Source organism: Cicer arietinum, chromosome 3 (genome assembly GCF_000331145.2).
Source record: "Cicer arietinum cultivar CDC Frontier isolate Library 1 chromosome 3, Cicar.CDCFrontier_v2.0, whole genome shotgun sequence".
Classification (NCBI taxonomy): domain Eukaryota; kingdom Viridiplantae; phylum Streptophyta; class Magnoliopsida; order Fabales; family Fabaceae; genus Cicer; species Cicer arietinum.
Genome location: NC_021162.2, coordinates 72,712,375 through 72,726,627, shown reverse-complemented (window position 1 = coordinate 72,726,627; position 14,253 = coordinate 72,712,375). Strand labels below are relative to the sequence as shown.

General features: G+C 31.1%; 3 protein-coding genes across 4 annotated transcripts in view; 2 read left to right on the top strand and 1 right to left on the bottom strand.

Moving 5' to 3' along the window:
* Nucleotides 1–717: 717 nt before the first annotated feature.
* Nucleotides 718–2,897, bottom strand: LOC101515747 (uncharacterized). Its single transcript, XM_004494235.4, has 2 exons — nt 2,708–2,897; nt 718–1,665 (listed from the first exon to the last, which is right to left on the bottom strand). The coding sequence occupies exon 2, from the start codon at nt 1,648–1,650 to the stop codon at nt 898–900; it is 753 nt and encodes a 250-aa protein (XP_004494292.1). The 5' UTR covers nt 1,651–1,665; nt 2,708–2,897; the 3' UTR covers nt 718–897.
* A 1,810-nt stretch (nt 2,898–4,707) lies between these two features.
* Nucleotides 4,708–9,555, top strand: LOC101489285 (probable E3 ubiquitin-protein ligase BAH1-like). The gene is made up of 7 exons (XM_073365834.1): nt 4,708–5,099; nt 5,307–5,529; nt 6,567–6,811; nt 7,840–8,088; nt 8,180–8,317; nt 9,386–9,444; nt 9,534–9,555. Exons 2-7 carry the CDS (start codon nt 5,355–5,357, stop codon nt 9,553–9,555), a joined length of 888 nt encoding a protein of 295 aa, XP_073221935.1. The 5' UTR covers nt 4,708–5,099; nt 5,307–5,354.
* Nucleotides 9,556–12,734: 3,179 nt separating this feature from the next.
* The window catches only part of LOC101515089 (D-lactate dehydrogenase [cytochrome], mitochondrial), a 10,685-nt gene continuing 9,166 nt past the window's right edge, over nt 12,735–14,253 (top strand). Inside the window, exons 1-2 of one of the 2 annotated variants that reach the window (XR_001143590.3) lie at nt 12,735–13,091; nt 13,917–14,019. Coding sequence is in view for 1 of the 2 variants with exons in the window: in XM_004494234.4 (XP_004494291.1) it covers nt 12,823–13,091; nt 13,917–14,019 (372 nt within the window). In the remaining variant the exon portion in view is untranslated. The remainder of the gene's footprint in view (nt 13,092–13,916; nt 14,020–14,253) is intronic. The other variant, XM_004494234.4, reaches the window with a different exon arrangement.

Genomic DNA, 14,253 nt, shown 5'->3' with positions numbered 1-14,253 from the left:
ATAGATGAAAAAAATTTCGATTATTCATGTCTCATATAAAATGAGTTTTGAAATTATTTGGCATCAGAAAAACAACTCAACGAGAGAAAGAGAGCACATGCGCAAATGAGCTGGATAAAACACTATAGCCAATCTCTGTAATCTCATCGTATCAAAGGAGCTATTTTGATGACGTCATACTAGAAGCTCTTCACCTAACAGATCACTCAATATAGAAGTTCTCCCCCATACTCCTACTATAAGTTGGGGATAATACCCGATGTTCAATTACTTTACATATTATATTAAAAAGTTTTTAAAATTCTATATACTTTCTCTAGTATTGAATATAAAAGAAAATTGAATCATTAGTATTGAATATAAAAGAAAATTGAATCAATAAAAATTAACGTAGATAATTTAAAATATGAATTAATTACATTTATTTTTGTTAATTAATTTGCTCTTATATTTAAAACACCGGAGGCCTTTGCATGAACACCCATCATTCAAGAAAATAGGAATGATTCACCTAGCAGTGAAGAATTCATCACCAACAAAGTGATTGTGTTTCCATACCATAATAGAATGCATGTGTAAAATATTTTTTACACTTACAACTTATACATATTAAGTTCAACATTATTGTGAGAAAATGAAAAGGAAAATAGATATTTTAATATTATTGTTTGATTTATTTGATTGGAGAGGAAAGGTTTTGAAGAAAAGAGGAGAACATAATCAATTAATCACTATGAATTCAATTTTGGCTCTCTTCCAATATCAAAGGATTCTGGAGGGGGAGAAAAAACATTTTATCATGAAATGCCATGATCACGTGATCATCGAAACTATGTTTTGCATTTGTACCGTGTCGTGGAATGTTTTGTGTACATAATTTCAATACTCTACAGACTTCTATAACACCTCAAAGCAATATGGCTGGCAGACACAGTCCATGGCGTGGATCAGCTTCCTGCGAGGTCCCACCGCACTGGCACCCATATCCTTGAGTTTTTTCATGGTTAAATTCACGAGCTGATACTTACTGATACTCTTCCCCTGAAACATTCTCACAAACTGCTCCAGACCAAGTGATATCAGCCACTTGCTCAACCCACCAGCTCTTTCAAGCTTTCTCTCGAGATTTGATGCTCTCAGACTTTGATTCAAAGTTGCCAAGTTGGAGGATCTTCTAGGTGCAAGTAATATTCTGGGCTGCTTAATAGCTTTTGATGTATGAGATACTCCAACTAATCTATGTGACTTCAAGCTACTCACTTGATGTCGATTGGCTGAAGGTGATTTAAGTAATAAGGGAGGGGAGGCTCTTCTTACAGTACGAGTCTCCTTTTGGACAACCAATGAAATGGTCTTATCTTGTTCATTACAAGAAGGATTTTCATTAGGTGGCTCGGCGGGAAGTTCCTCATGGTTACTTGACGTAACAGGTGGCATAGGATGGATGTGATTCGGCTCTTCGTTTTCTGTTGAGGATCCTTCACTAAGAGGTGCAGCAGGCACCAGAATGATGACTCTCTGCTTTTTAACTATAACCCAATCATCATCCTCACGTTGATTATCACAGGCTGGAGATCCGACAAGGCAATCTGAAGTACCACTTTTTTTATCAGGGAATTTTCCCGTGCGCTTTTTATTTGTTTTCTCCATTAACTGAGAATATGCCTGTCCATACAGTGAAAAATATAGCAGTAAGACACTAACAACACTCAAGATTTCATTTGATAAAAAAAAACCATGAAAATAATTACTTGAAAAACATTTGAAGCATACAATACAAACAACTCTACCCCAAAGGAAAATGACTTGTAAATTGTAATCCAGCTGTAGCATTTCAAACAATATATACAATAAACTCTGCTCGAGATGAAGGGACTTGGAATTAAGATGAGCGCAAAAATCTAGTTGCAAACTTAATTTTGCCCTGCTTGAAATTGGAAGTAAGACGAAGAAAATAATAACCTATCCAAATGCAGTAAACCACCAATTCTGTCCCTAAACTTACACCCTCTCTCCAACTACGTCCCTTCAGTAAATGAAAATAATCAGTAGTTCTTATCATTTTTTATACCGCCTTGTTAGTCCCAAATGTTTTGTCGATATATAACAACAATGAATAATGTTAGAGACTATTTATTATTTGCATTTACTCAAGGAACGAAGTAGAAAAGAGGGCAGGGTGTAAATTCATGGACGAAATAGGCGTTTTGCTCCTACGGTGCAGGTGTAAATGACATGCAACAAAATCTTCAGAGATATAAAGTTTTTTCAATCAACCTAGAAACATACAGTTCCTATAAATTAAAGTTTGTAAACACTAGAAAACGAAAAATAAAGAAGCGATGAAATTAGAAAGGTGGCAATTTCTTAAGTCTTAACACGGTGGATACATAGACACAAGGTTATAACACCACTTCTTATTACCACGGAATCAAAACTTCTAAGTTCTAGGTTCCAATTCATAAAAACCAGGGAATCCTAACTTTCCTAGTTGCCTCTAATAATTTGTCAATCGCAATCCCATAATCTCGATGCGGTAGCGCGTAACCGCGGTCCAGAGTGGCAATCGAGCTGGGAATCGCGTTTGACGCGACCGCAGAATCGCTACGTCGCAATTCTCTGGCTATCGGGGCCGCAAATCGTGCTGGAATCGCATCCAATTATTTTTTATTTAAAAAAAAGAAGAAGAAGAAGAAGAAAGGGAAACCTGAGCGATTTTCTGTGTGGCGGCCGATGACTAACTCCGGTTGCGCTTTCCGGGGAGCTTTAGGTTTTCACAGGCAGTTAGTTAGTTGGTTGAGTTTACCCATTAGTGCGACTCACATTCAATTAATGATGATGTGCCTCCTCCATAAAGAAAATTTTACCCTTTGCCCCTCCTTTATCCCTATATATCCAAAAGGAAAGGAAAATATTAAAATACTCTGGTATATATAAAAAAAAAAAAATTATTTCTTTATGACATTTTGGGAACGGAAAAAAAAAATGCAGAATTTTTTTGGGTATACAACTTCTACTTTGAAAAACTTAAAACAACATCATTTTTCAAGTTTTTTAGTACAGAATATCATTTTCAGAAATTTATTTTGAAGTTTTCTAGAACTACCGAAAACTTATTCTAATTTTTCTGGGAAATTATCACTCGGCAAACTTCAACGTAATATTTTCGGAAGTCACCGGAAAACTTCATCCACATATTTTTGAGTAATTGTTTGATTTTTTTTCAAATACTTTTTAAAATCATTTTTTTGTTTTAATTTTTTTATTATATTAGTATTTATTTAATTTTAACTAATTTATAAATCGTGTTAGGGAAAGGATTATGATTGACAACATCGCGTATAATGCCACAATTTATGATGTATTAATTATTATGGTGTATTAATAATGTATTAATTATTTATGATATATTATTATTTAAAAATATTTATGTGTTAATTAATATTTATGATGCGTTAATTATTGAATGGTGTATTATCATTTATAAAAATAATAAAATTAAAAAAAATAAAAATAGTGTGTACTGAAAATATTTTTGAGAAAGTTTTTCAAAAATACCTTTTGTATCGGAATTTTTTTTTTTAAGTTTTCCGATAACAACCTTCTGTACCGAAAAACTTGAATAAAGTTTTTAAAAAATAAGGTATGTATAAAAAAAATTTGTGGTTCCAATAAAGATAAAATAATAAAAAAAACTTTAAATTAATAAAAATATAATTGACATTTTCAATAAATTATAGAGGTATAAATATAAAAATAGAGGTACGGGTAAATTTTTTCTCCGTAAAAGGAACTGAATTGTAATTGTAATTGTAATTGTAATTGTAACTAAAGAAAATGATAAATAATTGTAATTGTAACTAAAGAAAATGATAAATATTTTTTATTTGTATATTAAGAGCTATGTTCCTAGGTGTTCCGAGACAAGTACTTTCAATAAAATCAACCACTAAAAAACTTATAAATTTATGAAAGGAAGACTAGTTTTTTTCCCAACTAAACTCATCTTCGTTGACATGAAATGATAAATATGTACAACTAATTTTACATAAACTTTAATAAAAAAGTAAGCATTTTGCAACATCGCTCAATTTTAATAATAATATTTTAAATAATAGTATAATATAATGAAATAGACAGTTTTATTAATTATATTATATTATTTTAGTAATGTACGACACACCGATTACACTCTTATAATTTTATTTTGTTATTAGTTCAACTGTTGTAACTATAATAAAAATAAAATATGTAATAATAATAACAGCAAAATTGGAAAATAAAAGTAAATATCAAATTTAGGAAACTTGGTTTATTTTTTATTTTTCATTAAGGAAGATAGAATATTGGTTTTATTTTCTCGGTTTTATTTGGATAAATCATAATTATAAAAATAAAATAAAGAAGGACATTATTCTTTTCCTCAATGCAACATTATGCTATTTAATTTTTAGTTTTTAAATATTTGTTTTCTATTTAAAATTTTAGTAAACTGTCAAGTTAAATTTAATTTGTAGTAAAAAATTAAAAATAAATTTCCTTAAAGTATTATTTATTAATATTTTTTTTTACCAAATTAGTTATCTTTAAAAACATACACTAGTCTACGTCAACAAAAACAAAAACATTAGTCTTTGGTAAAGAAACATAACTGGGCTTGACCAACAAATATTTTATGAGTATTAGTCCACACGAAATTTGACTGAACCAGAAATATCAGAACCTCTCATAAGCCATGGCGCTTTTCACGCACGCAAGCAAGAATCCTTCATGCAAAGGCGTTCACCGAAAGCGTTGAAATAAAGCAACAAAAAAGGGAAAGTGGTGACTGAAACTGACGCAACCGCTGAACAATTGCCACATGGCAATCATGCAAAAAATGTTGAAATACAAAACATAAAAGAAGAAATTCCGAAAAACGCTCTAACCTTTTGTGGCTTCAAACAAACTCTCGAACGCGAAACGCAGTTACTCTTTTTCTCCAACAACTCCTCCCACTTCAACTAACTCGTTCTTACTCATCCATTCAGCTCTCGACAACCTCGACGGTAACTGTTACTTCGTACCGTGTATCTCGCGTTCACTTTCCTTCTTCTCAGGTTACTTTACCTTTTTTCCCTTTCACATCCTCACCGTTCTTTTTTATTTTATTTTATTTTATTTTATTTAAAATTATTATTTCTCATTTGCCGAATAGAGATCTCATAGGTATAGCGTGAAATGAAATTGATCATGTTAACGTAATCGTATAATATTTTACCGTTTTTCTCACACTTTGTACTGATTCGTTGATTGTTATTATACAGAGATTATTTAATTACTTGATTAGGATTTGAAAGTGGCGAGAGGGCGAAATGAAATTCGGGTACACATTTAAGGAGTACCTGCAGGAGGAGCGGGAATGGTTAGTGGACGAGAATTGTGCACATATTGAATATAACAGGTTGAAAAATGTTTTGAAGAGTTGTCAGAATTGCAAAGATACTTCTTCGGATAAAGACCAGTTATGTCAGTGTCAATCTTGCCCAGGTATGTGTTGTGTTGTTCTGCTTTATGTTTCGTTTTGTTGTTTATGTGTTTTACTATTTGGAAAAGAATAGTCAGAATAAATATTTGGAGTAATTAAATAAATGATTTATTGTGTGAAACTTGTTTTGAATGAATAACAATAGTGTAATGTAAGCTTTCATTTCATTTGTAAATCATCCTTAGCTGGCTCTTAAAGCCATATGATTTTTATTTTATGCCCTTTTTCCAGATGGTAAGGTGCAAGTGCAAGTTCCTATGTAATTATTAATGGTACCAAACAAGGGATTGATTCCTTCCTGGTTTGGATTGGAATACTAATTAATTAATAATAGTATCACAGATTATTATATTACTTGGTAAAAAGTAAGAAGGTAAAATATAACTTGCAGTTCTTTGATTTAATTATACCATGTTAATTCTTTGAAAACTCATGGTTTGTAAGATATACTTGGGATGCAATATTTAATTCTAACTTGGATGAGAAGCTATTGTTTAAAAACTCATGGTTTGTAAGATTCTTTTAATATTTCTTTTTTCAAAATTGTTTCTCAAAAGGTTTTTCTAAACTGATTCAGTGCTTATTACTTGAGCTAAGATTAGTGTTTATTCACGAACATGTGGTTGGTTTGAGGGTAACGAGTTCAGACACTTGAAGCAAGTGGTCAAAGATTTAATGCGTTTAGAGAAAACCTAGTTGGAAGCAAAGAATCCACCTAGTATGCCCAACGTAAGGTTCTCTGGCTGAGACGAATCACTGCTGAACTGCGGGGATACTTGGTACCTATAATATAGTATTTATTCAGTGAATACGGTTTTACTTCAAGAACTTCTCTAATACCAAAGTTTGGTATCACGTAGTTAATTTACTTTATACTTCATTGCTTCAAATATTCCTTGCAGTTGATAAGCTTATGTTACCTGCCATTGGTTTTAAACTGTATTTAAGCAAAATGCTTAAGTATTATTACGTGCCTTGTTATTTAACAAGTCTTTTACTTTATGCAGTCTTGTTATGTATTTTTATTTTCCACTTGTAGTATGCGATCAGAAGTTTTTCTCCGAGCTGATGAAGGAAGCATCAGACATAGCAGGCTACTTTAGTTCAAGAGTTCAGCATCTTCTTCATCTCCATATTGCAAAAGGACTGCAGAGATATGTACTGAGTTTGCGCCAGTGTTTTAAAAATGATCGGCAAGCCCTTGCCCAAGAAGGAAGAATTCTAATTGAGTACATTACCATGAATGCAATTGCAATGAGGAAAATACTTAAGAAATATGATAAAGTATGTATTATATGAGACAGTTGCCACTTTAATATGCCCCCCTCTAATTGAGTACATTACCATGAATGCAATTGCAATGAGGAAAATACTTAAGAAATATGATAAAGTATGTATTATATGAGACAGTTGCCACTTTAATATGCCCCCCTCCATTTTCATTTATACTTAGTTAACTTAAGTGTTTTTTAGTTCACTCCATCCTTTGCTATTTTACAGGTGCACAGCTCTATGAATGGGGAGAATTTCAAATCCAAGATGCATGCTGAGCATATTGAACTTTTACACTCACCTTGGCTGATTGAATTGGGTGCTTTTTATCTAGTATTTATTCAGTGAATACGGTTTTACTTCAAGAACTTCTCTAATACCAAAGTTTGGTATCACGTAGTTAATTTACTTTATACTTCATTGCTTCAAATATTCCTTGCAGTTGATAAGCTTATGTTACCTGCCATTGGTTTTAAACTGTATTTAAGCAAAATGCTTAAGTATTATTACGTGCCTTGTTATTTAACAAGTCTTTTACTTTATGCAGTCTTGTTATGTATTTTTATTTTCCACTTGTAGTATGCGATCAGAAGTTTTTCTCCGAGCTGATGAAGGAAGCATCAGACATAGCAGGCTACTTTAGTTCAAGAGTTCAGCATCTTCTTCATCTCCATATTGCAAAAGGACTGCAGAGATATGTACTGAGTTTGCGCCAGTGTTTTAAAAATGATCGGCAAGCCCTTGCCCAAGAAGGAAGAATTCTAATTGAGTACATTACCATGAATGCAATTGCAATGAGGAAAATACTTAAGAAATATGATAAAGTATGTATTATATGAGACAGTTGCCACTTTAATATGCCCCCCTCTAATTGAGTACATTACCATGAATGCAATTGCAATGAGGAAAATACTTAAGAAATATGATAAAGTATGTATTATATGAGACAGTTGCCACTTTAATATGCCCCCCTCCATTTTCATTTATACTTAGTTAACTTAAGTGTTTTTTAGTTCACTCCATCCTTTGCTATTTTACAGGTGCACAGCTCTATGAATGGGGAGAATTTCAAATCCAAGATGCATGCTGAGCATATTGAACTTTTACACTCACCTTGGCTGATTGAATTGGGTGCTTTTTATCTAAATTCGAGTGGGCAAGATGGTTGTGAGCTTGATGGAGTCCGTGGTCACTTTTCATGTGATTTTGATGTAACTAATGCTGTAATGACATTGATTCTTCCAGATTCTATTAAGCTTGAGTATGATCTGAATTGTGCAATTTGCCTGGTAAGATCCTATTTGCATGCCACACTATGATAAAATATATAGTTTATATATCGGTCTCTCATATAAATGCTTGGACTGTTTGATATGATAGGATTTTGTTTTCAATCCATATGCTTTGGGTTGTGGACACTTCTTCTGCAAGTCATGTGCTTGCTCTGCTGCATCTGTGATGACTTTCCAAGGCCTTAAAGCTGCAAGTCCAGAGTCAAAGTGTCCTATATGCAGAGAGGTATGCATTTTACACCTAAGTATTGATGTATAAGAGATAAAACAACTCTTGTTAAAAAATACTGAATGAGTATTGCTTAAATAATGACACAGATTACTAATTCAATTGTGCATCTTGACAGAAATGTTTTGGTGAAGACGGTTTTCCTTATCTGTCTAGATCACTATCACTAGAGCTCTCCAACCGCGACTCGAGTTAGAGTTGCCTCATCGATTTTTAATTCAGCTATTCCTTGCCATAACAGTTTTAAGAAGTTTAACAATTTTTCAATGCAACGGTGTAGCCCTTAAAATGTTTCCCATCTTACCCCACTCCCAACCATCCTCCCCCCGAATAAAGTGGTTGAGCTCAAGTGATTAATGAGTTTTAGTTGAGGAAGAATCGATTGAGAGTACAATAGTTCGAATCCTGATTGGAACAATTCTTGACCATACTTTATTTACCTCCCAACTGAACTCTAGATTATCCGAGATCCTTTTTCCTTCGGAAATCAAAGGATTAATACAAAAAAAACTATCCTCCCTTTGTTAAGTCTGTTCTGTTAATTTTATGTAACCCTTGCTTGTATAAGAAACAACCCCACGTGTCATCCGCGTGTACCAACTTCAATTGGGAAATTAAATAAGAACCGACCCGACCCTTAACTTAAGAACCCAATAAGACAGCCCGTCAGAGATACTGTTAATTAATGTGCAAAGTCTTAGTTATCTTGTTTCCTGGAATATACCTTATAAAATATGTATTATGATTTTAAATTAGACCTAACTCATTCTTACGAAACTGGTTTTTATTCATATTTCTTAAACCTAATAATATTAGAGGCGGTGTGGCCTATCTTGAATTTCATTGAACTAGTAAACTTTATTAATTGGCTTTTTAAGTCATTAATGTGGCTGTAATAGAATTCGGGCAATGTCCTCAAGGTCATATATCATTCACACAAAACACTATGCCATTTATCTTAGTTAGGTGTTGGAGCTTTAACGCATAATTTTAGTTCGCATTTGTTTTCAATCATCAATACTTACTACTTTTATAAAAACAAATACTGTCATTTCTTTCGTGCAGGGTGGAGTTTATTCCAAGGCAGTCCGAATGTTAGAACTCGATCTGCTTATGAAAAGAAGGTATTATGTGATGCATGATATTAATAACATTTCATGTAATTCATTCATGTGTAAACATTGTCATCATAGTAACTTTCAATATTTCACAGGTGCAAAGACTATTGGAATTGAAACAATCAAAGGAATACTGGAATTTACAGTCCACATATGCAATTGGTTTGCTGTAGGTTTTGTTATGATTTTTTGGCCATTGAAACATTCAAGTAGTAGTACTGTTAACAAATAGAAAATGATTTTTTAATCAATCCTACGGCTCCGATTGAATTGCTGTAGCCTGTGGGTGTGATGGAGTTTATTCAGTTAGTTGTTTGTTAATACATTGGCACAGAGAGGGAAATGGCAAATAAATAACGGGAACTTAGGGTAGTTAGTGGCACCTTCAGAGGCCACTTTTTGAGGCAGAGTTGGTCTTTTTTCTTTCCCTCTCTGAAGTTATCAAATAATTCTTATTCTTTTTTATATTTAAACCTTCAAATTTTTATTTTGAAAACTCTCAGAAATAAAGAGACCAGCAATTTGCTTGGATTAGTTTACCACCCTATATTCAAAATAACATATTTTGAATTCTATTAAGAGATATTTTGGCGAAAATAATTACTTCAATAAATTCGAAAATGTGAAGTATGAGTTGCAAGTAATAATGTATGTGCGGATAAAGTTCTTTTCGATGATACAAGTTTATTTAAGCTTATTTAGTAGTCTTACAGTTTGAATTTGAGCACTAAAAATGCATCAACATCGAAACTTTTGAGAGATGGCTTTGTATTACCTCTTAATTGGAGAGATTAATCTAAACACTTTTACACGAAGTCATTTTTATATTCAAAACTAGTGATTATGCATTACCATCTGATAAAAACTTTTATTCATTTTAAATATTTTTGTGCTATTACTATAAATTATCCTAATCAAAACATTTTTTTAATGTTTTTTTTTTCTTTTCTCATAAGTTTTTGAAGATTTGTAAGTCAGTACATTTACTCATAAAACCTGCATTTGTGAAGTTACTAGTTTAATGATATGTACTATATAACCTAAAAAAAAATCGATTTTTTTTTAATAAATAAGCCAACTCATATTTTGCTATAATGTGAATTGTTGTCTACCAAAAGTATCATTAGAAGTTTAGAACCATCAACAATTGACATAACTCTTTTAGGACCATTTTTATTAATTCATCTTGTAAGTCACTTATAAGATTTTTTCCATATTTTTAAATTATAAATGTCTAATGGATAGATTCACTAATTGTTCATCAAAGAAACTAAGGATGAATTCATTTTTATTAGGACCTATATCATCAAAATATTTAGCTTAGTCATGATAGTCATCTTTATTTTTATTATTTCGAACCAAAATATCTTGATGTTTAATATTACTATTTAGTTTTTCATTATCTAAATTTCCAAGTTAAAAATTTAAATTATGTATACTGCATCATTCTTAATTGAAATTGCAATGATAAAAAAAATATTATAAAAGATCTTTTTGGGTCCATTTGGTTTGATCGGAGGTAAATGGATAAGAGGAGAAGGAATGAAATATTTTAAAATTTAAGTGTTTAGTTCAATTTTTTAGAAGGAAAAGGAGGAAAGTCAAATATCTCATATTTTTAATTTTGTTTCCCTCAAATTGGAAGACTTGGAGGGGAGAGATATTATAAAAATATTAACTTTATTGACAAAATTGCCATGAGTTTTATCTTAATATCCAAAATTATCCTCAATAAAATTTTAAATTGTAAACTTTACATTGTTGTTTGTGTATTGTTTATTTGGGTTTACTAGTCGTCAATTCTCCCGGTAGTAATTTATTAACTCTTCATCGCCATAGTTCTTTAGATTGCCATAAAATTTTCTTTTTGTTTTCATTTACATTCCTGTATTATGTATTATATATATATATATATATATATATATATATTTGTCATTTATGTTTTCATCTTACTATTATATACATATAAATCTCATCATGGTTTTTTTTTCTTCATATTCTATTTTATTTATTAATAATATTACAATAGTTATATTTTATGAAGTAAATAGTTTTAAAATCATAAGACTTAATCTAATATTATAAGGATTAAAAGATATATTAGTTTTAAAAACTCTTATGTGAACCAAACATATTTACAATTAAAATACCTTCCTTCTTTTTTTTCAGTCAAATATATATAAATTAAAATATTTATTCTTCTCTCCCATTCCCTTAATTAAAATTTATCCCATTTTCTTCTATCAATTGAATGAAACAACTCGGCAATTTAAAATTGAATATCAATTTGTTTCTTTTCTTTTTCCATTTTAGTTGACTATAAAATTATTTTCTACACAATATGTTTAAACAACTACTCAAACATGTTCAAATAATTTGCCAATAAATATAGACAAAAACATAAATTGATCCACAAATCAAATAAAGAGTTCATGACGAGTATACATATAACAATATAATGTAATAGTCCCACCTCATTCACAAATTAAAACCTTAAACTGATATTTTTATTAATAAAATCTATGTATATATTACTACATAAAAAAATAATTTTGTTGCTTCTCAAAAAGTTGAAAAAATGATAATGTGAGTGGTGACTCATTTCACTCGAATTTGATTAATCTAAAATGAACAAATCATATTAAAAAATAAAATAAATAATATTAATAATTGATGATTAATAAAATTGATATTATATGTATATGTATAATTAATCATAAATAATTGATTTATTTACCTTATCAACTTCTCACATCAATTTCATTTAACTCATACTGAACTACTGATAAATAAAAAAACTACATTTTTAATGTTGATGGAAATAAAACAACTACAATACAGCAAAAGCGAAATCAAGATTCTCTTGCTCAATAAAATATAAATATCCCAAACACCCTTAGACTATGAGTTAAGATTGTATTAACTACGATATATTAAGTTTGAATTAAAAATTTAATAATATCATTTTTTATTGATTAAACTTTACGAAGAATTTCCCTTTCAATTTATTCTCTTTATTAAAATAATTTTAAAATATTTTGAAGTATATTAAAAATACTTGGGACCCACGAAATAGATAAGGTGGAAAAGAAAGAAGATTTTAACCTTTGAATTTGACTTCACATCTGTAAAATAAAATCACACAATTACGCAGTGGAAGATCAATGACCGTCCAATTAAAATTGACAACCCATAAAAAAAAAAATTTAATGTATGTTTTAAATACCAAGTTTAAATCTGAACCGTTGTATCTTAAAATCGATATCGAAGGATGTAATTGCGGAGCATAGAAGCTGAATCCTCGGGGTGTGTGACATAAATTAAATTTATCCCGTTCCGTTACCCAGCCACTAAGCCATCCTACTTACTATCTCCGATCTGAGCATGTCAAATTTGTTCAGCTCCTGCTTCTGGTTATCTCGTTTTCGTTTTTCTTCTTCCAAGTACTTTTTGCACCGCACTCTCCATAACATCACCACCACCTCTCACAAAAACGCACCTACCTCCAATCTCTTCCATTCACACAGGTCAACGAACTCATCATGCTCAACCTCCCTTCTTCCTTTCGCTCTCGCTCTTTCTGCTGCTTCACTTTCTCTTCAACCACATTCCGATCCTTCCTTCTCTGACGCCACACCTCATTCCGATAACAGGTCATCCATTCTTTGTTCTCGTTTACGAATTTACAATATAATAACTACATTTTTTTTTATCAAATTCAGATTACTACTTTCTCAATTCATAGTGATTGCATGTTAATTATGTTATTCACCTTTTTACCCTAATTGCAATGCAATATCCATTTCACTGCTGCTAATTACACCCTAAATCTGTTTAGCTAGTAGTTTTTTACTCTTTCATGTTGCTTTAGACTTCTATTTGATTTTGAGCTATGACGAGGTCATCTTCTGGAACCTTCTCACCGAAAATAAGTTTATGCTTCTTCACTTAAGGAAAAAGTCCGTTTAAGTTTATACAGAAGAAAAATGAGAGACGAGCTTATGGAAAAATGGAGATGCATCATGTATAAGCTAATTTCAACTTATTCAAGAAGCTGTTGTTTAGAAAAGTCCCAGTTATTGCAAGATTTTTTTTCTTTCTTTTATAAGTTATTTTTTTTGGTGAGATAATAATGAAGTATGCTAAAGAAACAGTCCAATATGGGATTATACTGACTTTTTTTTTCAAGAATATATTGCTAGCAACTTGTAAGCATGAAGAATCTTCTGATACTGATACTTAGCAAGATATTAGAAGCTGACCTGACTCTGATACTTAGCGTGAAAAATCTTCTGATAAATATGAGAGCTGTTATGTTTTTAATGGTTTTAGTCATTATTTATGACACAAATCCTTTCCAAAAAATTTTTATCACACAAATCTTAATATATTACTTGAACTACATGTCTAGCTGAATAGTCTTAAAAAATAAAGTAATTGTTTGATAACGACATGCAATTTCTTATAATGGATATTAGAGATGTGACTTTTGGGGGTAAAGGCAGCACACAGTATGTTGTTAAGGGATCACAGAAAGAGTTTCCACAAGAGCTTCTTGAGGAGTTGAAAATCATCTGTAAGGTACAAAATCCCATGTCATCTGAATATCTCATGAATTTGAACCATAGAAAGAAGATTTTGAAATGCTTGGGCTGGTTCTAATTTGTACACCAATTGCATTTGAAAATTATTATTGTCTATCTTGTTATTTCTTGTTAAGAAGATTGGTTATTATCTCATTTGTTAACTTAAGTCTATTGTTTTTGGGAAGCTGGTGGCCAGTCTTATTAATTAGTTGGTTGTTGATGTTAATAA